The sequence below is a fragment of the Pocillopora verrucosa genome, chromosome 13 (genome assembly GCF_036669915.1).
Source record: "Pocillopora verrucosa isolate sample1 chromosome 13, ASM3666991v2, whole genome shotgun sequence".
In the NCBI taxonomy this organism is placed as follows: domain Eukaryota; kingdom Metazoa; phylum Cnidaria; class Anthozoa; order Scleractinia; family Pocilloporidae; genus Pocillopora; species Pocillopora verrucosa.
Genome location: NC_089324.1, coordinates 11,628,210 through 11,654,878, shown reverse-complemented (window position 1 = coordinate 11,654,878; position 26,669 = coordinate 11,628,210). Strand labels below are relative to the sequence as shown.

Here is a 26,669-nt window from a genome sequence, read left to right as displayed (position 1 = left end):
TTCCAAACACGGCCATCAAAAACATCTGCAAGGAATCCATCTGGTATACCTCTTTCTCTCCACAATTTACATTTCATTGTAAACCCAGGTCTCTGAAGGAAGCGTTTCAGAGTGCCTATAACACTCTGATAGCAGTAGACTTTGAAAGGATAAAGTCTTATCTGGCCACTTTTCAATGCGACTTCTCGTAGAAGTGGCTCGCCACACCCAGGTCTGCGAACATGCTGGCGATGATTGAGAAATTCAACAAAAACTCTCTTCCTGTGATGCAATGTGCAATGTGATAACAGTCATCAAAGTTGTACAAAGTGCCACACTTTGGACACACAACTTACTTCATGAATTCATCCTGATCGATTTCAAATTGTTTTTTTTAATAAATGCAGGGATTTTGGGAATGATGCTGCAATGACTGTTGCTAAACTGTCAAAAACAGCTCCTAAAAATTCTAGAAGAATTTCTCGAGCATTATCTGAAATTACACAAAAGGAAGAGCACAAGAAAAGTAAAATCCAACGAATAATGCTATTCATACTCTCTCGTAATTCTTGAGTAGGATTGACATTGACTGAAGGAAGCTGTCCTGTAATAGTTGGAAAATCTGTTTCAATATCTTCATCATTAAGATTCCATACTTGATGAGTTAGTTCTGTTCCCATCCTTTCATGGTAAAGCATGTCAGCATCAATTTCAGTGGACAAAATATCATGCACTAACAATGCATCCTCCTCTTCGAGTTCTTGGCCATTTGTGCATGAAGGTCCTTTAAGGAAATATTGCGTTTTATTTTAATAAACCATCTCAAGTATCATTTTACTTTGTTCTAATAAGATTGAGGGTCCTAAAGGGGTAGCCAGTAACCAAGCACTTACTTGCATATGGACATCTTAGACTTTCAAATACTGTCCTGAAAACCCCATGTTGCTTCCAGCTGTCTGAGTTACCAATTTTAGCCCATCAACACAAAATGTAATGAGCAATCTCTTTGTTTTTTTCGCCTTGCTACTGGTAATTATAAATGCAAAGTGCCAATAGAGACACCGACGCCTTTTGTGGGAGGGAACGGGATAAGTATTGGGGGCTTGTACCTCGCGAGACTGCAAACTCTGTTCTCCGTAATCACGAGCGCTAGGTTCACTTGTGTCTCGCAGGACCATCTTGCTAGGGGGCATTCACATCCGTCCACTTGCGTTAGGAAACTGAGATTTTCAGGCCTTTTTAGGGGTGTCTTGCCACCAGACAACTGCTGACCAGACGGTGGTTTAACGCTGTCAGAGATCCTACCAAAGACTGGATTGGTTACTATTCTAGCTTCCCGATCGACGGAATCAGGACCCGACCCCTCCCCCCCCCCTCTATTTTGCTACCGTCGAAGTCTTGCAAGCTTACCAACTTCGGTGGTTTTGGGAGCTCTTATAAACAGAGGGGGTCTGTATCTGAGGGGGGCCTATAACCGGAATAGAAAAACCGCTTGGAAACGAGGTGTAGCAGACTCATTTAGCGCTCTCTTAAAGCTCATCACTATATGTATAGATAATGAAAGAAACACCATATCAATCAGTCTTCCTTTACCAAATCCCAACTGCCTGTTTTTATCGTCTTCCACCTGAACGGTCAATGGAAGAGGGAACATTCAAATAAATCTAGGAATAATCTTTCAAGTAATTTTTAATCTATGTCAGCTCACCTAAGGTCAAAGTAGTGTTTTCGAGCGAGATTCTGTACAATAAGTGGTCAATCATGGTGTTAAGTGGCGTTGTTTATTGTTTATTCTGTGGAACCTGCATTAAGCAGTTAACCTATATAAGGCGGTCACGCCGTTCCCCGTGGGTGACCGCTCAATACAGGGTCTACTATAATAGGAAAATTTAAAGGAAACAATAATTGCCGTCTTCAACTTATTAAATATTCTACATTTTACTTTTGTTTTTAGTCAAAAAGATTTTGTTTGTCTCCGAGTACAAGGAATAAATGGAGATCATTTTCTTTATGATGATTGGAATGATGACGATGACGACGAAAATGACGATGAAGACGATGACGACGATGATGATGATAATTTTTTTTAAACATGTTACTTAAATGATCGTTCGTTGTACATCTTGAAAAGAGAATTATGAAGAACCAGTGAGATTCAAGGATCACCATGAATCTTCTCTACCATTTACGGACATTGAAAGTAGGCACGCCCAAGCAAATAGGAAGAGACTGATTAAAAATCCTATAATCGGAGATATCCAACCTGGAATAGAGACAAGAGGAAATTAACCGCTTATCGATGCTATTATATTACTGCTAGCTGTTTTCATATTGGAGTTAATTAGCACGTCTTCTGTGACTTACCGACGTCGTCACAAGCTTCTCTGGAACATGGTTGATCCTCACTAAGGCATTGCTCGTGAACCGTTTGGAAGTACTCGGGATTTTCCGAAATCACAGGTGGTATTAAAGGCTTCTCTCGGGCTGGGAGGCTCAATGTTCGTCTGGATCGTTGAGATAAGGGTGTTGGGGGAGGGGGGTTGTATGAGTGACTTCGGAAAGCGCGCGTCTGCATAGTGTTGGTGGATACGAAAAGCGTGACTCTGTCAGACATTGGGTTGCTTGAAGTAACGCAATTACCTCTTGGCGGTATTTCTATAAAAGAGGAAAAATAAGTGAGTGTTATTTGTAATTGTCAAAATTAAGTTTAAAATGTCTTTTTAAAGATTTGTATATAGTCCACTCTGAGAGAAAAAGGTTTGATTTTTACAAGACATGTCAAAAATTGCCAGGTATTTTTTTTCCTTTCTTGACAGACAGCTGAATAACTCTCTCAGACAAATTCTGAGGACACGTTTCGTCAAATGACTCTTTCAGTTAAGATTTCAAAATAGTAGCCCTTTTGTAATTTCAGTAAGGAAACTCTAGAAAATGATTTTTATTTACTTTCTAGAATTGTGCTAAATACACCAATGACTCTATACGAATAACTCCATTTAAAAATAATTACAACATTTTCGAATGTAATTGGTTATCCTACAGCCTGATTTCTTTTTCTTATGGGGCTGTGCAGCGAACTTGAACAGAAAGCATCTCTAAGGCGCGCCCTTAGTTAGACTATTGGATCCTATTCTTGAAGTTAAAAAAAAACAATAATTGTTATGATTTTACGCATAAATATGTTAACCGATGAATTTTTCGAGTCTTTTTATTATAACCATTAATTGGTAACACACCTTTGTGTTGTCCAATTCGGTCTGTTGTCATACAAGTGATAACAAACCGGACTGGCTCTCTCACAGTCTAATTATCACCATGAATATCTTAAACGTATCTTGAAACCAAGAGGAATAATCGTTTTTCCCCTTAAACAGATCGTATCCTGCCGGAAAGGTATATATGACGGTCTGATATTTCATCAGCGATGAATATCAGTAAAATCAATTCTTATGAGACTTACAACGGGCGAATCTAATTTTAAAACACATTTGAGGATTATTCCTTGAAAATGAGGAAAACGAACATCAATTAAGCGAATGTATTAAAGTATGCAAATCAAAAATCTATATTTACGTCTAATAGAAAACCCGCGGCCTTTTTTACACGCAAGAAAAACTTTATTCTAGTCCAAGGTTATTTCATAAAATGTTATTATTATTATCCAACTTTGGTTACGGCTATTGTTGAGACACCAACAGCTATAGCGGTTACTGAGGGCAAGCTGATATTTTTCAGTATAAGCTTAGAAGAGCGACTACATGGAGGTATTGTTGCATCGTAAATACTGCTGTTTATGGTATTGCTTCTATTTCTAGGGCATTTAAGGAAAAATAGCAAACAAACTTGATGTAAAGGTGAGATAAATAGCCTAATATACCTGCTTTTTTGTGGAAAGCAAAAACAAGAAAAAGTGAATAATAAATTGATATTACGCGTTCATTTGTGTGGCGAAAAACATCATTAATGTTACTGTTCAGGAAACTGTTTTATAATGTACTAACCTGGATGTATTTTGAGATATTAAACCAGCCCTACTATGCTTCCTTGCGAACGAGGAAAAAAGATCTTTTTGATGTAGAACACTTTTCTGGCGTGATAAGATCAGTCACTTCGAAAGTCGAAAGATGGAAGGTGCCGCCTACATAATCAGCAAATATTCACCTGAGAGACTGGCTAAAGTGTGAAATTTAAACATATCTATCTTCCGTTTAACATCTTTCTTTGTTCGGATTTCATTAATTTCCTGATGTTCAAATGAATCTTTAAATTGAAATCACAAGGCGCCACTTTTGCGGCAAGGGTTAAAATTAAATTACAAATAAGCGTTACGAGCGTGGAGCCAACGAACATAAAAAGCGCTTTAAAAAAAAAAAGTAGCGACAAAAGAAGATGATCTGGAACTCGCGTTTTTAATAGCGCCATCAAATTAACTTAATGAGTTTTTTCTTTCACAGTATACCTAAACAGCTCTGCACCTTAAGACAAGCGCCACAAAATTTTGCTTTGTCTTTTGAAAATCATTGTGGTTGAATTAAAAGTGGTTCTTAATTTGAATTAATTTGAATTAAACTTAAGGCAAGGTTTGATGACGCGTTATGTTTTTGAACCTATATTCCCCCCCCCCCCCCTACACTCGCTACCTAAGAAAAGGTTTCACGCAATCTTCCTTAAGGAAGTTTTCAGTTCAATTACCATACTTCAGTCGGAGTGATTCACGAAACACGAAATTAATGTTTTCTTCTTCATGCGTCGCCACAAAAATAAAATGAGAAATCGGTCAACTTTCAAAGGAAGATTAGGAAATGCTAAGTTTGATCAACTTGCGATGAACTCTGGTCTCCTTCAGGGGAAAGAAACTGTACTTTGGGTTGCTCCAGCGAATTGGTTCATCTGACTTGAAGCTGACTTCTCTCGCGCCGATCAATTCGAAACTTCAACATTCCCTTCCCCGGGCAACCAAAGGGCATTTGACTGTCGTCTACGTCGGAGGTTGGTGAGTTTGAACCTTGGCAGGGTGTGGTGGGGAGGTGTCAAGTATTCCCAGCCGCACTCACGTGTTTTTTCTTTTAATGTGGAGGTTTTTTTAAGGTGAAGAGTTCACTTTCTTGAGCTGGCTCAGAAAGAAAGGTCTACAAGGTCTGGGTTTTAAAGCTTGGTCAATGTGAAGAAAGTCACGGTCGCTGATTTTGCCCTGTATGAAAAATTGACAGTCAAATCCGGCTCTTGGGTGAGCATCTGAACTCAATTTGGCCAAGGGGACGGCAGGAATTTGAACGAACCAATCTTCAAAAGCTCAAATGCCCGAAGGGTTGCTCAGGTGTTGCGCAAGGGGTGTTGAAGCTTCGAACTGATGGACGCATTGATCATAAGCATAAAGTTAACGCGAAAAATATCTCCAGAAAAATGGCCTAGAAATATAGAAGCAAAACTAAAAACGGCATGATAAAGTCTTTAATGTAAAATATTATATTTCAAAACGTTTTAAACCTTTAGAAATTGCTTCCGTATCCGGAGTTTCAAATGTTGCTTACCTTTGATAAATAGGTTGTCGTTTCCAGTTATACAAAGACTAAGAAAATTTTAAGAATTAGTGAAGCCCATTAATTGTCTTACATTTTATGTCAGCCAAAACACTGATCGCATTAGAGAGCATCGACATCCTTAGAAAGACCATCAATTCTATTTATCTGTTAATCGGTATTTAACTTGTCAATTTGAGGCATCCTTTGAGATGTAAATTTTTCCTAAACGGAAATTTCCGTTGATTTTACTTCTGATACCCTTCGGCACTATGGATTTTCGGTAAACAAAATACAAATTAAATTGAAAACAAGTTTGAAGGTAATAATATGTTTTATCTTTCTGCGGGAAAAGAAAAAATGATAAAGGATCATTTTGCAGTTCTTGAATGAAACCTCTCGTAATATCTGCCATAAATGTACTTTGTCGCCGTTGAGATATTTTCAAAAGAAAAAACGTTAAAAAACACAGACTTTTAAGAATACAAGATTATGTCATGTCTTTTGCCGCAATTTCTTTTTTTTTCCCTTTTTTTTCTTTGCTTTTACAGTCTTTAATTCTAGTTCTTTTTTTCCCTATTTTTCTTGTGCTTTTTTCTCTTGTTTTCGTGATAAAATTTTCTCGTTTGTTTTAACAGAAAATGAGAAATTCTACTACTAAGAGGGTCTGACCGTCAGCCGTCAAACGTTCAAAAAATTTACAGATTTTAACCATTAGTCGTAAAAAAGTTAACGGAACAAATTTTCCTTTCTACAATGTGTCATTTTGTGTTTTTAGCCGTAAAATGGCCAAAATTTTAATCGTTAGCCGGAAAGCTATCACCCCACTGTAACCCCCTTGCAAGAGAATATTAATTGTTTATAATCTCTTTACTCTTGCTATCGCCATCGTATTTCAATTTTTTGCATTTTTTTTTTTTGTCTTATCAATTTGCATTCTACTGTTTATACTTTCCGAACGCAACCAACTCAGATCAGATCAGCTTCAGGTCTAGCGTAAATTGAATCAGTAATTTTCAATGACAGTTTGATAAACTTTTGAAGTGACACAATCTTTTAACAGCTAAAGAAAAAAAAAGAAAAAAGACATATTCTCTTCCATTTGGCGGCTTCCGTAAGGTCCCTGGTGATGATTAGATCGAGTTGTATCTTCCCGATGCTCCGCGCAGCCCTGCCATCAAATATTGTTTCCACTCGGTAACTATGTAACAAGCCTGCTACCCACGCAGGCACAAATAAAACTTTAAATTCTGGCTCTACCCCAAAACCTCGGGCAAATCCGCTTGAAAGCTTTTAGTTTTATCCTTCTACCACTGTGGCTGGTCTTAAGGGAACAGAAGTAGTTCAGAACAATCTTATTGGAATCCGCGAGTGCACAACGTACGTGCTGTGTAATATTCGGCAAAGTGCTTCAGTTGCTTTGGGTTTATGCAACAGTTCTCCACCTTAAACAATATTCCAACATTTGTATCTGATAGTTGGGTTATAAAATACTTCATTAAGGTTGGCAATCGCCAAAAATGTTACAAGGTACAAAGAAAGGAAAGCAAGAACATACCTGACAGTTAGAATACTTGTACGAAACGACATACAGACACACTCCAGAAAAATTTGACTGATTGGCACGAAACTCGTTGTAGTATGCTAATGTTGTGCGGAGATTGGAAACTAGGAAACCGCTGGAAGAAGTTACAATAGGACTCATTGTGAACCCTGGTCAATTCTAGTTACGGCTACTTTATGCAAACTAGCAGGAGACATGTGCAGCTATTGGCTGCCTATTTTTATTTTTTTTGGTTGTTGTGTAATTTTCATTACATGATAAAATTACCTGTTTCTGTGGAACGCAAGAACTTTAAAAAGTAAACAGCCCGTGTTTAAAGTATGAATGTGTATCATCGTGTTTATTTTCATGCCTTATCACCGCATTTGCCCTGTTTTTCGCTCAAGAACTTTCTTCGAGCCCTTCAACTGTCTATCACCACTAATCCGGCGAGCGTTTGTACTCGTTCTCGGTCAGGTATCCGTCAACAGGAGGAGCCATTTCACGAAGGCTATCAGGTTCATAATTAGGTTTCTCCGTCCTTTTTCGAAATGTTGCTTAGAACTTCTCAAGAGTTTCATTAAGGCCTCCAGTTCTTACATTTCAATAATTTCTGCATAGTCCTTTAAACAAGTTCATAACTTCTCGAAAAATTGGAGGATTATTAATGCTTTGATTCAAGCGTTCATTTTTATTTCACACATCGTTTGCTACCCAATTTCTTTGAAAAAATACAAAAAAACACAAGCTATGAATTTTTTCACTTGCTATTTGTAATATTTTTGTCGTTTTTGTTGAAACAGAAATCTTTTTTCTAAACCATCACAAAGTTAAACGCTTTTGGTGATTGGGTCAAATATTTTCTCTTCTGTATATTTGGTCAATTCGATTGAGTAAATTTTTATCTTGTTCGTCTTTTTTTTTTTGTGTGCAAAAATTACATCCTCAACGCATAGAAAGCAAAACATGTGGTTGCGAGATAAACAGACTTAAAAATTTATGAAAAATGTTCACACTATACTCTCGGTCTTGTGCGGTGAATGTTTCAACCACCAATATCGTATGCATGTCGCTTGGTAACCATTGCCATTAGGCAAGCCTCTTCCCTCGTACGTACTTTTTCTAATTTAAAATTACGTTTTTTTGACTATATTTTCACATAACGCAAACTTTCCTCCTCGTAAACTTTGACTATGGAAGCAGTTCAGTGTTTGTTTGACTCAGCAAGTTATGCCTTCCGCTGCGCTTTCTTTCTGCAAATTTAGTTCCGTGTTCATATTTCAATAAATTGTTTCCCAAAAAAGGTGGTCAGGAAACGTAACGCCATTGATTGAATTCATGCAAGCCCTCTCTCTTTTGTTATTTTTTTTTATTATTTTCCTGTCCATCATTTTTAAAGCTGTCAGAAATGCAGCTTTTAACTTGACAACGTGGTTTTGTTCTAATTTTACTCAGCATTGTTTCGTTTGTGTTCACGTAGCGACTGATCAAATACGTACTTTGCCATAATTTTAAGTGACGAAAATTTTTTAAATTAGCGTTTTTCCGTGGCCATCTGACCTTAAAGAACTTATTTCTCATCATTCTGTGACAGTTGCTTTTAAATAGCGAGGTAGTTTCCCCGTGGCTCTATTCCAATGCTGCTCGTGCTATTCATGCCTTGACCAGCTTCGGTACAAAGGCGAAAAGATATTTATCATTCGAAACTAAAAGGAATTATCGCAGACAAACGAATTCACATCATACGCTTATCGACAAAGAGACGGATATCGACTTGACGCTTTCGTTCATTATTTGTCAGGTAGGCATTTCAATAACGTTGCATCAGTAAAAATTACTTATGGTAAATTTCCTCTCAATATTTATATAAGATTGCTTCGTGTGTACACTTTTGCTAAAAGGCGAATTTTCTTTGATCTTGTAGCGCAGACGGTCTGTACAAAAAATAATTGAGAACGAACGACTCTTGCGCAATATTGTCTTCAAATAGGAAAATTTAGCTTAAAAAGAAAATTTGTGGAGCGTGCCAGTATAGAGATTTGGTCATATGGCTTTAAATAAATATTTTGAATTCTAACTAACAGCGACCTGGTGATAAATGCCAATTACAAGAAACCGCATTCACTGGTTGAATTATCATTTGCGTTGTAACTAATCATTGTGTCGCAAATGCACTGATAACATTGTTAATGGCGGGCGAAATGTTTGAGATTATTTTCTTTTACATAATTTATTGTAAATTCAGTTTGAGAAATGCATTCTAGAGCTCTTGTAGGCCAAAATAGAAGTTTTAAAATTATTTTTGGTTTCTTTGATTTTTTTTTTTAGAGTGAATCTCTACATTACGTACCATGTCTACTGAAGCCGACATGTTACGTCTATCTGCTCGTCCGCGCAACACACGGTCGCATTCCCTCAAACCACAAAGCCAGCCCATGATGCAGTTCAAGCAACGTTCCAAACGTACAATGAGCTTGCCATCGAAACCTGTGCTACTACCGCTGATTAACATACAGCGTTGTCAAGACAACTGGAAGGACGAAAGTGATGAAGATGAAAGTGTGAGAATTAGAGAGGAAATGGGTATGTTACAGTTATAGACATTTGATGCCCTGTAGATGAGATTTTTGAATTAAAAAAAATAATTTTTGACAAGCACAATGTTAGTGTCCGCGTTACTTCGGAGATTTTGATATATTTTACTTAGATATCGTTCAACCATTTTAGACACGTTTAGAAGTTGAATCAACATGACGAACTAAGAAAAGTTTCGTATTAATCAATGCGTGTCCAATGTTTTGTTAATCTACCTAGTTCCGTTGAGTTCGCAACGTATGTCTGGTTGTCCTGTTTAAAATTTTATATATTCCTACTATCTTTTATTTTATTTATATAAATCGCAAGTTTTCAATTCCTTTCCCATTTTTTTAGCGTGGTATACACCAATTGTTGGACTCTCATGCAGCCTCGTAATATATTTCTGGGCATGCGCGCTCGCCTACTATTCGAAGCCTTGAAAAGTCAAAGAAGACGGTTGGTTGCACAGTTCTTTTGAATTCTTTCATTTTTGTTTTTTTGTTTTTTTGTTTTTACATTCATGATGTCGTTAAGAGAGGAGGTGAAAGTTCAGTTAGGGGAAAATCAAATATAATTTGTCTATCCCTTGGATGATTACAACTTTTGGAGACAAGAGATGACATAAACAAAGCTTTATGGCAAATTTTATTAATTAACTAATTATTAGTATTGTTATTATTATCATTATTAATATTTATATTTATGATGTCAAAAGGAGTGGTGAACGTTTCAAAGACAATTACTTAATATAACTGTGAAGAACGTTTTCAGAAAAAAAAATTAAGAATCAAAAAGGTCCAAAGTTAAACTGTACGACTTCAGCATGTTTTCCCCCATGTTTTATGAGAGCTCCACTGATCGTTCGCCGGCGAACGAACACTTTAAATACATTCATTGTTACATCAAAATAAAGTTTCTTCATGAATCAGGGGAACATTAGGTTTAAGAATTAAAGTTTCAACAAAATATGCCTTAAAGTTGTTGTTAATTACTGGCTAAATGGTAACTCTCATCTTGTGAAATATCGAGTAAAGTATTATGTTAATTGGTTAATTGTTCTAGGTTGGTACTGTAACTTACGGAAGAACGAGGTTACTTAACTTACAGTACGGACCGAGACCATGAGATTAGTAAGGTATCTATAACATCTCTGGGTTCAAATAGAGGATAAGGCTTTCAATTCAAACAAACTTTTTAATTTAGCGTGTGCCGTATACTGAAATACCGCTCGCTAAATTGACCATTCATGGCGCACATATGTACTTAGAGATATGATAAAGGCCCCTTTACTGAATACTAGGAATATAGGGTCAAATTAAGTCAGATCTTGAATAGAAAATAAGACATGTAAAAGCAATTTTGAATGTGAAGCTTTTCTGCTCATTCATGCAAACGGGACGTTTCTCGTCAATTTTTTAAATTACGAACAAACAAAATAAACTAGCTGTGTTATCGATGCCGTTTACTCTTCTTGATTTTGAAAAATATAGAAGTTATCAGGCATGATAATGGAATTAAAACGCCCTATTGATTAAGCACCGCGTTTATTCGAACAGGCAAACATAACGTTCGCCCTATCACGCTTCACGTAAAATAACGTTCACTTTATTGCTTTGGCTACGCGGGACTGAGCTCACGTCACTTCGATTTTCGATGAAGCTGTCTCGTGAGTCAACGTGAGTTCTTGCAGCAGTCTGCTGACGAAAAGTAAGGTATTTGAAGGATTTTAAACATGAAAATTCATCTGCCCTTGTATAAGTTACGGGAAATACTTATTCTGCAATTTTGCGTCAACTAACTTCTACTCTGTGAGAGAAAAGGAGAAGAAAATCTTACGTAAACTGCAGACGTCAAACAGCTCACTTTAACGTAGAAACAGCAAGGTACGGCCGGCAAACGTGAAATATAACGGGAAAATCGGGGTCACGTGATCACTCTTGCCGCTCACGTTTTACGTAAACGCGGTGCTATATCTGTCTATTATTCACATAATTGTTGTCTATTATTTCCATTTGTAATTCTCATTTCATTTTCAAATTTATTTCCCATTTTATTTCCCTCCTTATCTTCCATGTTACTACTTTTTTCATTGGACTGTATCATTCCTTACTCTGTGGCGTTTCTAATTTTGGTGAATTTTGGTTTCGACTCCATTCCTCTTTATGTAAGCGCGGCTGCTCCTTCCATCTTTCGTTGGTTTTAAATTTCTTCCTGATACCCTAGGCGAAAAAGGAACAAAAACGATTGAAGAAAAAAAGAACCATTACCTAGAGCATCCATTCATTACATCTTGTGCAACGATGTTTTGAAAGGTAGAACCAAGGATTCGACATCGCCATCATGCAGAACCACTCTGCGCACGATTCACAACTGTTGAAATAAATCTAAACCAGCGGTGCGAGTTGAGCAAATGCACTTAGATAAGCTTACTATATTAATAAGGAAAAGGCAATATCTTTATTACGAAAAAGTGTGCCGTGTCTTCTAATTTGCGTTGTTGGGTTTGTATTTCTGGAACATTCGTATTTATTGTTATCAGTTTGAGTGTCTTTTCGGTGGTTTTTATGTCTGGTATTTTCAGCGAAACATTTGAAAATTCCTTGAGCTGTAGTTTCGTAATTTTATTGTTTAGGTCCCTTTTCGAGTTTGTCACCTATTGTGTGTAACCCTTTCACTCTCAGTTGTGACCAAGACAGAATTTCTCCTTACAATATCGATACAATCTCAAGTAAACAAGTGATGAGAATATAGAAAAACATAAATTAGTGGATTGCAATTTCATTCAATACCAAATTCTCCATACTAAAATTAGAAGCAATGTATGACAGGCAGGAAGGAGAATTATTGAAGAGATCATACATACATACGTACATACATACATCATGGGAGTGAAAGGTTAAATATTCTGACTTTTTTACGTCCTGGGGTTCATTATAAATCGTGTTGTCGGATGTCTGGATGTAATGTCGCTGTTGTGATATTAAATTTGTTTAATCTTTATGTCGTTTCGAGTTTATTGCTTCAAAAAACCTAAGAAGATGAACATTTCGTCTTATCAACAAAGAAGCTTACCCGATAGTTTCCAGAGAGTTATGTTGACGAATAGTAGGCCAGCATACATGACCATAGGTACATCACAAGACTACAGGATAGTCCAACAACGGGAGTGTACCACGCTGACAGAAAAAAAATTAATTAAACAGAAAAGTAAGATAATTAAGCAAAAGCAAATTTCAAACATTTTGCCATTCATTAAATAAAGGAGGTTGAGCTTGTGACTTGTGCTCAAATTTAAAGCAAAATTTCCTATTGCAGTTTACCAACATGTCTGGGGGAAACGTGTTTGCATCAGACAGTAGCAAGTGGCGACAGAACTGGCAATATGAACTGCGCCTCTGAGAACGAAAGTGATGCATGTACTGAGGCTCCTCTAATTAGAGGGGACCATCTGCCTCGTAGGAAAAATAATCTAAAATTATGATTTGAATTGAAAAGGTTTATCACTCCCTCACCCATACTTTCATGACTCCATCCACTTCTTTGTTCTTCTTCGTCACTGAAGCTTTCTTGGCTGCTGTCTTGGCAGGCTTGTATTGTGATGTGAGGCGGGATTACAGGTTTGGATGGGAGGCTGTAAAGTCGCTTTCTCTGAGTCAGAATATTAGGTTGACTAATTGGCTTGAGAGAATGGGACCGAGTGCTGCGCGGCCGTTCCTGGGATGGAGTAAGCAGGTGAGGTTCGTACATGGTGTCGAGAGTTCTGAAATCAAACTTTAAAGTTCGAGTGTAAATTTCAGAAAGTTGAAAATCTACAAAACATTTCGTTTATTTGAATCCACACTACCCTGCCTCTCATGCGTGTCTTCGGCCCGTCTCGCAAAATTTTCGCCTCGGTAGAGTGCGTTGCGTGGCAAGCCAAAACGTCGGCTTCGAAAGAGACAAACAAACCAACAAACAGCAAAAAATAGAGATCAAAACAGTACTTTTTTCCTTAATTTCTAAATAAATCCTGAGAAGGATTTGGTAGTAATCAGTTTCGTAAGTGGGTAATACGAAGATCAACTTTGGTGAGGTTAACATAAAGACGGAAATATATTGAAAAACGGTTTTGACGAAAAAATATCTCGCATCGTAAAAGTCCTTTGATGTACAAGTCCATTTCGAATAATTTCGCGTTTGTATTTATTTTAAATTCTACTCCTTTTTTTTTTCTCTTCACATGAAAGTTCGCCAGATGGTGAAAATTAGATTTTGAAATGTATTAAATTTTTAACACGTTTGATTGTCGCATTTTAAAAAATGGCATAAATCTCTTGTTGAAAGGCTTTTTTTTCCTTCGCGGTAAGATGTTCAGTGATTGCAGTTTTTGCCACAGATTTTAAGAAAAATTGTTCTCTTACAAGTTTGCTGTAGTTGCGGTTGTTCATATTTCAAATCTCCGCTTTTTTTTTTCTTTTTCTTTTTTTAACGTAACCTTACCTATTCCGGGTTTGTTTCTCACCACTTTCTTGGTGAAGGCAGATGTTCTTCTAAGCTCAGTAACTCTTAATGCGACTTTTTTAGATAATTCTTAAACGCTTCTTAATTACCGTAGACAACTTAAATTGAACTCGGAACAGACGGACCGATGACAGTAATCATACCATTTGCGGCCATGTTTAACATTCAAAGTGGAACAGAAATGAATGCATTTCGTAATTTGCACTAAAAAAAATCTTTCGAGTCCATGGCTGAAACACGTTCAGCAATTATGTGTTAAAAACTTTAGGGATAAATTGATCCGCTAAACTACTTTACGTGCAGAGTTTTAGCGAATAACTTCTGTTTGCATTACAATACACCCTTTTTTTTTTTTTTTTTTTGAAAAAAAGGTGGCTACTCTCAGATGATATAGGCCTTCCAGCAGGAACAGAAATCAAAATTCAGCGCACGTATATGAACTTTTCCTTAAGTAACCTTTCAACATTATTGATTAATCGCTTTCACCTTTTTTTCTTTTTTAACAATCGTTGTTCAATTACATTAAGGGTATTGGCCAAAAATTGCATACTCTCAAATTACCCACCAAAAAGAAAAGACAGGAATATTCGGTTTTTAAACGGAATCTGTTTCATTCTAAGAAATAATATATGGCCAAGTTGCAAAACATTTTAGACTAAAAGCACACTAACATCTGGTGTTTAATCTCGTGTAAACTGCTGTGAAGAATCTGTAGGTGGACAGATTTAATGCAAGAAAATTAATTATTTGAATCTCGTGCTTTGGAAATCAAAAATCACAATTCATTTGCATATCCTATAGACATCGGTCATAATACAAATTTCTTCATGTTTTTGACTTACTACCGGAAAGAACCAGACAATGTTTCTTTTTAATTTCTAGAAATAAAGAGAGGAAGTTTATAACCCATAACTTACCTGTGACGTATACCAACTTAAATTTTGTTTAGTTTGGTCACGAGATTTTCACAGACAAATGGGGTTATGAACGAAGCGATATTTTTAAATCGCGTTACTTCCTACGGTTTCATGATATTTCTTTGTATGCTGGGCTTTCAATTTAAGGTACTTGCTTGGTTTAAACACTAGCGTTGAGGAAAATTAATCAGACTGTTAATTGGAGCATATGTATCTCAAACACTGCAATGAGTTAAATTTCGTCTCTTTCTATAAAATGAAAACATTCATATGACACTAACCTGTGTTGGTAGTGAATCGCGAATGGCTTCGTCAACAGCTCAATACCTGTTCAAAATCGCCGAGTGTTTGATATCCAAAAGGCAAACAACGATTCCTCGTGATCCTAATGTGTTCGAGAGACCTTATTCTAAACAACATAAAGCACAATACTCTTCGTTTGAACGCTGATTAATATGTGGCTGTGAAAACAAATCGAGCTCTGGTTCATCTGATGAACTTCACGAACAATGACTGTCATATACTCAAAGACTGTAATTCAAACAAACAGGATGTAAAGAAATTAAAATGTGGCCAGCAATATTCTAGCTCAACAGTGGCTGAATTGTATTCGTCAATCAAGCCTAAAATTGATGAACGTTTTTCAATGCAAACCGGTAACGACTGGTCAATAAATTAATTGATAGTTTCTAATTATAGAACCTAAGTTGCTCTAACAAAAATATCTTTGACAGAAACCGCAGGTCATGGGTTTAATTTCTTCAGATGGAATTAGGATCAAGCCGCTCTGAAGACATTTTATCTCACACGATTTTAGTTTAAGATTCAGGCGCCATTTTCTCTCCTCGCAGCCATGTGAAAATGGTTAATTTAAAACAGAAAAAAAAAGTTTGAGCGGCCACAAATATTTTTATAAGCTGTGAGATTTTGATTGTCTTGTCTGATTTCTATGACTACAATCCAGATTATCTTTCGGAAGTTTCCAGTATATTTGTATAAAAAACATTTGAGCTTCCGGCCCAAAAAAATTAAGGCCAAATAACAAAAGCAATCCTAACGTATTTGGATATCTAGCATTTTCCGTAGAATCGATTTGAAAATGTTTATCCTAAACTTCAAAAAATACATGAACTGTTTCTCGTGCTTTTTTCGGGCGTTCATGCTGGTTCTGCTCTTTCGTAAGTTCGCATTTCAATAATTTTTTTTGTCATTTGTTCGTTTTATCTTTATGCGTTTTTACGTTCCGTCTGAAGGTGACATACAGTGGTAGTCTGCCTACACATTCCTCTAACTTACGATTTCCATACGTTCAAACTGGAATAGATTTCGTATTCTTAGTACTTGCCAGAGACTAATTGTTTACCACGATAAAGAAATTAAACTGTAAGCTCCAAATGCATCCTTAAAATAAATTCACCGATCTCAAATCTTACTTAAAAGCTATGTCAGATTAAACTTAAATCTCACACCCAGCTGACAGCAATAATGACTTTTCCGGTTCAGCTTGCTTACCCTTGCGACCTGTTTTCTTAGTCTGCCTCAAAAAATTGTGTCGATGTCAAAGATTTGTGTTATGCAAATCAACCTATGGCCAACATCCTCATTTCAATCTTACACAATTCAATCTGTGGTTTATCGCCCACACCTCACCGCAAAAAGCGTCACCTCTCGACGCAAAATAGCAAGATTTTGACGAACATGTACATGTCAAAATTCCGCCCGTTGAACTTCAGACATTTGACAAAGCGGACTAATATTTACTCTCTGTCGTAAAAATTTGCACAATACCTGCCATTTTATCTACTTTTGAGTCGAGAAAATTAAATTTAGGCTCTTCTCTTCTAGACAAATATTATTGACTTTCAAATTTTGAGGAAACATTTTAATTAGGGGCCGCTTTGACGATTATTAAAATTTCAGGAAACTAATAAAATCCTAACCAGAGATTTTTATAGATTCTGATATCTGACTAGATTCTTAATAAAAAAAAAAATCGACTATGCACCCAATAATTAGTTTATTTCCCATAACAAATACCATGAAATAGATACAAGGCTTTGTTCGACCTATGTGTCTGCTTAATACCTGTTATTTGCTTCAAGCTAATTCCTTTGAGGTCACGAAAATCCCATTGCAATATCTATGCAGAATTTACAACAGGAGTATTGCAATCGTATGTTTCAAGTTATTATAGAATTCATATGCCTACCCACTCTCCCTGTTTGGTGTTTTCCATTCGTTCGACAAATCCTCAGACCTATTTCGATGGCGTTGTCAGTAGTACTGTAAAACTCGTCTTCTGTGGTTAATTTTAAATACAAAACGTGGATCGTGTCACATTCTTCAATTTCAAGATAGTTTGACGCAATTACTTTCGAAACGTGCCGTAAAGACGACGTCGTTGGCCGTTAACGAGAGAGAACGGACTATCTACTTTCCTTTGATATGCCTTAAATGGACATAAATTGCCGTCGATGCACCCCTAATAACAAAAGGAAGATGTAAAGTACTTTTTTAAAATATGCGACTATCATATAACAGCAGTTTAAAAATTAAAACAGAGCTCTGGCACTAATCCATCTGTATTGCATTCTTAATTTGACAAGGTCGCTTGAGGTGTACTTTACTGAAAACTCATAAGTTTTTTGCAGACGCATAAGCAGACCCAATCCGAGAATGCAAAGGCCAGAGAGACATTGATAACGCATAAAATCAAGAGAGATGTTACTGATAACAACTATATAAAAGGTCATAAAAGCACAATTTTTACGACTCAATAATTTTCAAGAAGCAGGAAAGGGTGGCAAGTATCCATTAACGTGTCAAAGTCGCTTTAGGAGTGAAAATGAAGCGAATAAAGACCAGATGGTCGACAGCGCCATGTTGTCTCGGCTTCTAAGATTATACTGATCACCTCTAAGAAATTTCTCAAGTGAAAAAATTCTAACGTGGCCTTATGTGATTGCGGGTTCGATCAGTAGCCCAAAAGACCACGATCACTGTGACAGGGCTGTTAAAATTAATGATACGTGCTTATTGACTAAGTGGCAGGGCCGTGCGGGAAAGTCTTTGGCTTGACGTCATATGCACAGACTGAGCGCAATAAGGGCCGTACATGGTGACCGAGACCCGAATATTTTCCCTTTCGGCCCGGCCTAGCTCAATCAATAAGTTCGATAAGTATTTTATCCCATGACCATTAGTCGTATACGACTGCTAAAAAAAGAAGACTTTTACAGCGAAACTATTCTTTAATTTCGACGAGAAGGAGCAAAAAACTCTTAATTCATCTTATTTTCTCCTTTCTTTTTAAGTGAGATTTTAGTGCCGCAATTACCGTATTTTCTCAATTAAACGCCGGACCCATGTTAAACGCCGGCCTCGAAAAAGCGCCGAACCCAAACTGCCGATTTTTAAATAAACGCCGGGTGCGTTTAATCGAGAAAATACGGTAGATTCAAGTTCTTAAAAAAAAATGCAAGGAACGCTGTGAGCTAGCCAAGGCTGCCTTTTCCGGACCGCCTCAAGTCAATCTGTCCGAACCTACACAAGTCAGCTTTTACGATGGTTTTTAATCGTGGATATGCGAATCATAGAAACAAGTAACGTGGGGTGAACTACAATATGCAAATTTCGTGGCGTTGGCACAGGCTTAGAAGTCTGGGGAGAACATGAATTTTTAAATACGACGAATCATATGGGGAAGACTTTTGTGCAGATAGCAGCTCAATTCTGTTTCTTGGAACTACAGGCTCATAAGCTTTCAGAAAAATCAATCTATATTCTATTTCTATTCTGCCCAGATTGAGTATTTCCACGTGTTCACTGTTGTGTTACTTTGATCTATTGGTCATAATTTATGATGATTCGTGTGATTACTATTGATTACTACAGTGCAATTTCCGGCGGTATGAGACTTGAAAGATGGTTACATCAAAAGAAATACGTACAAGAAAAAATATCTTTTATTCATTGAGCGCAAAGTATTTTGCCGCAAATAAACTAGAATGGAAAGTTTTATGTCGATGCCACCGAGTGCTAGCTTTTGATGCTTTACCAGGAGAAAATGTTGAAAAAGATGAAGAAATTTTCTACTCCAAAAGTTTCACCATGAAAGTTGTGCAGGGGCACCTCACCAAGTCATATGTGTAGACTAATAAGCAGAACTATCATGGTCTATCATGATCACGTGGCACCGCCTTTCAATAGAAGACCTCTCTACCCATTCCCCTTTATAGGGGAGGTGCAGTTTGATAATCACGTGGGTTTTTTTCATTTTTCTCCTCTACCACTTGCAATGTTCCTACCAATCTGATCCAATTTCATTATGCCCACTTCTTAAACGCCGGAAATTCCATCAAGTCACTTATTGACATTGTACTCGAAAAGACACAAAGGTCAAGATTAATAACTCTTGCTTTGATGATGTACAACACAAATGGAGCTAAGAAAAAACAACAAAAATATCTCCAGATATAATTTATTTCAGGTTATTGTCAAGTTCTATGCCCATAGTACATCAAAGTGGTCCTACAATTGATTTGACAGACCCTTAATCGAGACAAAAACAGTACTACCAAATTTATCAAACTGTTGATGTCGCCAATTATCCTATAACTACTTATCCTGTCGGGCAAAGAGATGTCTGGACGGCTATTTCATTGTTTTGCCTGATGAAAATTATTTTGTCTTAAGTCTGTAGTTGAGACATGTCAGTCTTCTACTTTACAAATCTTTCTTGTTCATAACATCTAATCTTTTCGGTTTTAATGATCTGATCCACCTAGAAAGCTATTTCAAACAGTATTTAGGGGTCAATTGCCTATGCCATCAAAATTGCTTACACCAGTAACGAAGAACAAGAAACAGCGAACTAATAGTCATAGTAATAGTTTAAATTTTGAATATGCTTTTAGCGTAGACTGCAAAGAATATGTTATTTAATGATAGAGTGAATTGTAACTTGTCTTCATGAGCGGGAGAAGAAAATGGTTTTCTTGTCATCAGCTGATAAGGACAGGAGGCATGCCCATACGTATAACAAAAGACTAATCAAGAGTCCCGCTATTGGTGTAAACCAATCTGTAAGAATAGGAAAAATCATTCCACGAGTTAATAATGTAGCCTAGTAAAACTAAAGCAAATTCTCGAACGTGATTGGTTACCACCAGCCATGTTTGAGCATCAATAGGATAGTTTAGGCATCATGCACGTAATTTGACAGCGATCATGTAATAAATAGAATTTCAAAGTGTTTACGCGTCATGCTCATGGAGTTGGAAAGGACGTGTCTTATGTGCAGCTACTTCAGCCACTTTACTAACTGAAGTATCAACTATGCTATCAAGGAAATTGGATGGCACAATTCTTTTTTTTGCGCAATGATATATATAAAAGCAAGCTCCGAAAAAGCTCGTTACCTGAGCTCTTTTACCTTATCCATAAAATAGCTTTCAAATATAAAATCGAGAACATGAATTAAAAGCCTTGCTTCTCTTTCACACTTTTCTCTTTTAAAGCTTTAAGTAACTATGTGTGCAGTTAAGGGAATTAGGACTGGAATTTTTGTATTCTTTTATGTGTGAGTGCTGTATATGCCGGCCTTGTAGCCGTAAGTATGTTGTACAGTGACTGTGCTGTAATTGTGTTATATTGTATTGTAAAATCTTAAGTTTGTAATAATGTGGTGTTATATCATTGTAGTTTGTAGGGCAGGTGTTGTTGTGCAATTTGCAGAGTTCATTGCTGTTTTTTTTATGAAAACTTATAACCAATGGCTGTTTTTCCTCTTTTTTTTTTCCTCAAATTTTCATAGTTATAATTCACCGCTAACAGGACTTCGTGTAATCCAATTGTGTCTGTAATGATACACGCGATTAAAAATCCAACTTCCCATTTGCGATCGGCCGGTTTGGTTAATCTATCGTTCGGATGGTTACAGGCCGAAATGGACTTCATTCTGTCCAATAAATATTATTTATAGTGTATAAATGTATTGATATCTAGGAAGCAAAGGCGCTCTAGTCAATTCTTTACATTGTTAAGAGTTCAGCATGCATCAATTAAGAGTGATTCTATTGCGAAGGCTAGTTATGACTACCGCTCGTGTTATGTCAAAAGCTTTGTTAATCGGTCGAGTGTTTTAAGGTCTGGTCTCTAAAACTGCGGATTGGTTAGTTTTTGTCGTGAACCTATTGGCTGTGAGACTCGAGGGACGTACAGGGAATCTCGAATCTCATCACAAGAGTTAGCCTCGATCCTGTCGGGAAATTCTTGAGTTTAATGTCGTCAAGAAATCAAATGAACGGTAACGGTATTTCAGTGTTAACACATCTCGAAAGAAGTATGATCTAAGTCGCCCAACGGACTTTCCATAGATAGTCGTTTAATCACGGTATAAAATATTTTAGGTTAAGCATATAGCAGGATCCTAGAACAAAATCGTCAACAAATTGGCTTGATTTTTGGCATTAAAATAATGAATGTTTCTCTTCAGCATCATATATATTTGAAGGTACGACAAAGTTCATCTAGTCTTGGAGTGAATGTACTTACGCATCTCGTCATGACAGTTTTCTGGGTAACTCTGTATGGGCTGTTGTTCTGGGGGATGCATTTCGTCATCCAGTCGGGAGTCCTCGGGAGTCTCCGAGATTGGCGGGGGAATGGCCGGTTTTTCTCTTGCTGGGAGGCTTAGTGTTCTTCTGGAGCGATGAGTTGATAAAGTTGGAGGGTTGTTGAAAGATTGGCTTCGGAAGGCACGTGTTTGTGCATTTGCATCACTTATGTGCAGTGATAGGGTGATTCGTTCACCCATTTTCCTGTCTTTTTTCTAAAAAATGACATCAATGATAAATAGAAATATCATTTGAAATAGTCTTATATCATTTAACATAAGATAGAGTTTTCATGTAACTCAGTCTTCGCTTACATGGGCTGCATAGAGTCTGATAGAATCACTAAAATTATGCCAGCAAAGTTTATGACCCCCACGAGTGACTAGCATCATACACATTTCCCTAAATCGTACATCAAGGTCACGAGAGTAAAGTGAATGATCACCAACTAAAGAAGCTTTTGATTGTTAAACAAATTCTATTTGTCCGCACCTTACTCAAATGTATGGAGAGCAGTTTATAGAGCATTCGTACAAAAAGAAATGGGAAGATCAAAGAAAATGACGATAAATGTTTCGCTCTTGTGAAGGGAAGTAACATAATTGTTATTTTCATGATCATTATTGCCATTTTTTTTGTTTTTCAAACAGAATGATGCAAATTTAAAAAAAAAAAGACATTGACTGGATGAAAACCTAGTGTCAGAAATCCAGACAAACAACCTTACCGAAAATCTGGTATTTCTGACAGACATTATAAAGAGAAAGATAATAGATTTAAATTGGAAAAAGAAAAAGAGTGTGATATTGTTAAAACGTCACTATCAGTCAATATTTTGAAGGAATATATTACACTGATGACGTCAGCATCAGATGACATCCCAAAATTTATGGCTAATAAAAAGGACAAAAGAAAAAGAGCTACCTTTTATTTCACGCTCTGAAGGACTTAGTAAATCTACTAGATACCTCTTAGTTTGAAATACAGGGCGACTTTTTCGCATGGAAATCCAGTTGCCTACCGCTCGCTCGTAGTTATTTCACAGGAGATAATTGCTGTTTCAAGATATCTTATAAGCGAAAACGACTCAAAATGACACATATATCTTTTAAGATCTTTAAACGCAAACACTTATTTGTAGTGTATTTTTACAAGGGTCTGATGATACACTCGATAAAATCTTTTATTTACTAATTACTTGACGTCATGGGGAGTTATTAAACCGCAGTGAGGTTAAGTTCGGAGGAGATCAAACCGAAACAAATCTGTAAAGAGTAACGCTGAACATTAACAAAACATAAACAAAACTGAATCAATCAAAAAGGGAGGATTTTCCCGGTCCTAAATTAAGTACTTCTTTCATGTTTTAAGAGAGTGTTAAGAGCGCATGACAGTATTTCTGATCTGTTTTATTAATATCCGGCTGTTTTGGTATACTCAAGCTTTTCCTCAGGTTAGAATCGAAATGAGCGTTTTTTCTTTTTAATTTAGGCGATTCAGTCACTCGTCGGTAGGAAAGCGAAAAGCCAGATATTTATTGCATTAATTTTTTTTTAAAGAGCTCGGTATTGATCGTCTTTAGTATTTAGACCGAAGTTCCATTGTGAAACATAACAGAAAGCAGAGGTGATGAATAACATACGCTGTACTCAGTACTGCGATCATATTCAACCTGTTTCTTTATTTGTCGGAAATTCGAACGGGTCTACATCTGAAAAGAAAAAAAAGATATTAACTCACCTTACAATAACTGAATGTATCTATTTCAGTCAAAAGTCGCTTTGGTTCTTAAATTCCAGCATTTTATAGGAAAATGTCCACACGCCTTTTTGTTGACCAAACCTCAGAGTCGCATATGTTCCTTCGAAAATATTCACGCCAAATGTGACATCACGATGAAATCCCTCCAAAATAAATCAAACAAACTGTCTCACAGAGCCTGATAATTAATAACAATACAGGAACCGCGAATCAGGAGAACTTCCTAAACACCTCACAGAAAAACAACCATTGGTTTATTAGATATTTGACGGTTTTTATTATCAAACTATCAATCTCTATGAGTTAAAATCTTTATGCATTGTACCCGCCATAATTAATAACACATGCAAAAAGCTCATCTCGTCATAAAATCTGCAACCTGGTTCAACATTTCTGTTTCACGAGCTATTTGAAGCAAATAATGTTTTGAAAGCTTATACAAAATTTGCAAGCAAATTGTTCCCATAACAAAGCTTACTGCAAAGATTTTCATTTCGCTGACAGAAACCTCATCCAACTGTTGTCGGTGTCCAGAGCTGTCAATATTTTTGATACCTATCAAAATAAAATAATTGATGATAGGATACTTTGTCAATTACTCGCCTTCGGCCAGCAAAATACAATTTCTTTTTATGAGTCTTCTAACATCCCACGGTGTTTTTACGCCAGTAAACTAATGAAAAGAATGAAATGTTACTCGATAGTATTTCAATAGTCAGTGTCCTGCCTCTCAAAGATGGATTTTAGGACTATAAACCAACATTGTGTATCGCAGTTTTAACATACAAAATTTCCTCTTAAATTAAAATGTGTAGTGTCACATTATTTTGAACCTGACTGCGAAATTGCCACAAAGCTGGTTTACTAAAATACTTTGTAGTTCTTTTACATCCTCGAATCAGTCACGCTGCAGAAAATAACTTTTCAAAGAAGACAAAGAATAGTGCTCAGTACGCTTGTTTAACAACAAGTTTTCAGGTACGCAACGGTAAGTGAAACAATAAAAAGTTCAGAAAAGAGAAAGTATGTGGATCTCATCAGACGTTTTGATGTGTAGTATCGCTGAGCATTTTAGGAGCTGTACCGTATTATGAAGAGCCCGCAAAGCGAGTCAAGAATGAAACAGCGAGTATCCAACTGTTTGTCTCATATGCATTTTTCCGCATAAAGTGGAAAAAGTAAAGCAAATAGAGACGCGATTTGTGACAAGTCTTGTATATTAACACTCTTCGGATTGGTTCATGAGACGTCAAACTGTCAAACACGGTTTTGAAACGATTTAAAGTTGAATTTTATTTTCCTAAGGCGGGAAAAGTGAAGCAAATAGAGACGCGATTTGCGATAGGTCTTGCATGTTAACACTCTGGTCGGATTGGTTCATGAGACGTCAAACTGTCAAACACGGTTTTGAAAGGATTTAAAGTTGAATTATATTTGCGCTCGTTATTAAAAATCGTTCACATTTAAAAGTGCTGCAAATCCAAAAGGGACCTTTCAACAATGAACATTATTTGAATAATTTTTCACCACTGACAAAAACGTTTCAATTTACCGAAAGAAAAACTCTCTCTAAGCATCTAACAAAGGTGCTAAAGAGAACTTCAAATCCTCATTTCATTTTCTTCATCCGACTCAATCACAAGGCGACGAGCTTCGCAGGAATTGCTGCCAGTACTTGGGGAACAGAAGGCTGTGTACCAAGAACAATGGTAGAGTTCACTTTCTCAGTTTTCTCTTTTGATTCAAGTGTAGCCAACCTGTCAAACAGATGTTTTATAGTACAAAATGATCAACTGTCCAAATAACTGTACAATATTAAGTAGATAAACGTCTTCAGGCGGCTGATATGTCGACAAATAATGACTGCGTCTAAGAGATTTTCCGAAAATGAATATTCGGGCGAGAAGCGATGCTTTCAGTGCAAATATGACATTTAGGGGACATTTCCCTCAGCCAAAAACATTATCAGCCCTCGGACCAGTAAGCAAGAAGGGTTTTATTTATTATATAACCCTCCCATTAAATTTCGCGCGCTGATAGCAAATTTTGTCGACTTATTTGTACTTTTCCGGAGCAGCATTTGAGATCAGCAATTTTAATGTCACTATCCTTGGACTCTACAAAAGGAGTCCCTTTTTTTTAATGTAAAGTAATAAAGATGAGAAAATAAAACTCTTGAGCTGACTTTTTCCGCTGTCTTTGTTTCTTTTCGACGGAGATAATCGGAGGACAAATGTCGACGTTACCGCGTCATAACTTTCCGGTGATTTTTACCATGTGACGTAATAGCCAGTAGAGTCGCGCGAAAATGAATGAGTGGTGTACGAATAAACAATAGCCAGCATTCGGCGCAAACACATACACGGACATTTGTCCGCGTACCGAGATGCAACAGTTTTCCGAGAGCAAAGCTCGAAGAACATTGGGCTTCCAGGAGCAGATAATGTCCACGAACGAATATTTGTACAAATTTTCGCGCCAAATGGAGGCAAGGGTTCTATGCTATTGATGGACGCTCTTGTGCTTATTACATTTTGGATATTTTTCAACGCGGGGAAAAATTTATACGAACAGCCTACCATTTACGGCGTGGAATGTCCACTTTTTCAGTGTTCCCTTACGAACAAAACAAACATTTCCTTCTTCTGTAACAAATATACAACGTTCTCTCATTTTAAAAATTACATTTTAAACGTAGAGTTACTGTTTTGGACGTAATGTATGAAAATTGGAGATATAATTTACGGTATATCCTCGGATAGCCCCCAGTTTTAGCTTTAATTTACTCTTTACCTGCTTTTTCATGTTTTACTTATTTTCTTATTTACTCACTTCTTCTCAGTGCGCCAGCCGCTCCTCCCCCCCTCCCGCCACACCCCCCCCCCGTCAATCTGATATTTACTCCAACCAATTTTGCATACCTATAGAACTGTGTCGTTTCACCATATAGTAAAATGATCTCGTTGGATGCTTAATTGAATGACATATGTGAAGCGAAATCCTTGTTATCTTGGTATTCATGCAGTTTTTCGTGTTTGGTTTACCCTTGGATTCTAGCTCATAACCTTGACCGTACCGTGCTTGCCATAGGTTCGATACAAATAGGCACGTGTTTAAACTTAGCACCAATGGTAATGGAGATTTTGAGACCAAAATAACGACACCATTATGATTTGCTTATTTGCTATGATTTGCTTAGTTTAGTTTAGAAAAGCACGCCGTTTGGAGATTATAAAAACCCTCCTGAAAGAGTTGT

The 26,669-nt window shown here is 36.8% G+C and overlaps 1 protein-coding gene and 2 long non-coding RNA genes across 5 annotated transcripts; all 3 read right to left on the bottom strand.

Annotated features, from left to right (window-relative positions):
- Positions 1-1,751: 1,751 nt before the first annotated feature.
- Positions 1,752-7,129, bottom strand: LOC131799080 (uncharacterized). 2 transcript variants are annotated; one of them, XR_009341365.2, is made up of 3 exons: positions 7,057-7,129; positions 2,344-2,634; positions 1,752-2,242 (listed from the first exon to the last, which is right to left on the bottom strand). It is a non-coding gene; the product is annotated as an uncharacterized lncRNA (long non-coding RNA). The 2 variants fall into 2 exon arrangements; XR_009341364.2 differs by lacking the exon at positions 7,057-7,129 and adding an exon at positions 3,981-5,285.
- Positions 7,130-10,235: 3,106 nt separating this feature from the next.
- On the bottom strand, positions 10,236-17,517 carry LOC131799078 (uncharacterized). 2 transcript variants are annotated; one of them, XR_009341363.2, is made up of 4 exons: positions 17,245-17,517; positions 13,131-13,389; positions 12,691-12,794; positions 10,236-11,837 (listed from the first exon to the last, which is right to left on the bottom strand). It is a non-coding gene; the product is annotated as an uncharacterized lncRNA (long non-coding RNA). The 2 variants fall into 2 exon arrangements; XR_009341362.2 differs by lacking the exon at positions 17,245-17,517 and adding an exon at positions 15,317-16,519.
- A 1,982-nt stretch (positions 17,518-19,499) lies between these two features.
- LOC131799077 (uncharacterized) lies at positions 19,500-23,540 on the bottom strand. Its single transcript, XM_059116750.2, has 3 exons — positions 23,393-23,540; positions 21,591-21,867; positions 19,500-20,117 (listed from the first exon to the last, which is right to left on the bottom strand). The coding sequence occupies exons 2-3, from the start codon at positions 21,850-21,852 to the stop codon at positions 20,005-20,007; spliced, it is 375 nt and encodes a 124-aa protein (XP_058972733.1). The 5' UTR covers positions 21,853-21,867; positions 23,393-23,540; the 3' UTR covers positions 19,500-20,004.
- Positions 23,541-26,669: the final 3,129 nt, after the last annotated feature.

Coding starts and splice junctions, on each gene's coding strand:
- LOC131799077 (XM_059116750.2), bottom strand. CDS start 21,852: ATGGGTGAACGAATCACCCTATCACTGCACATAAGTGATGCAAATGCA. Junction 20,118..21,590: donor AAACTGTCATGACGAGATGC/GTAAGTACATTC, acceptor CTATTCTTACAG/ATTGGTTTACACCAATAGCG.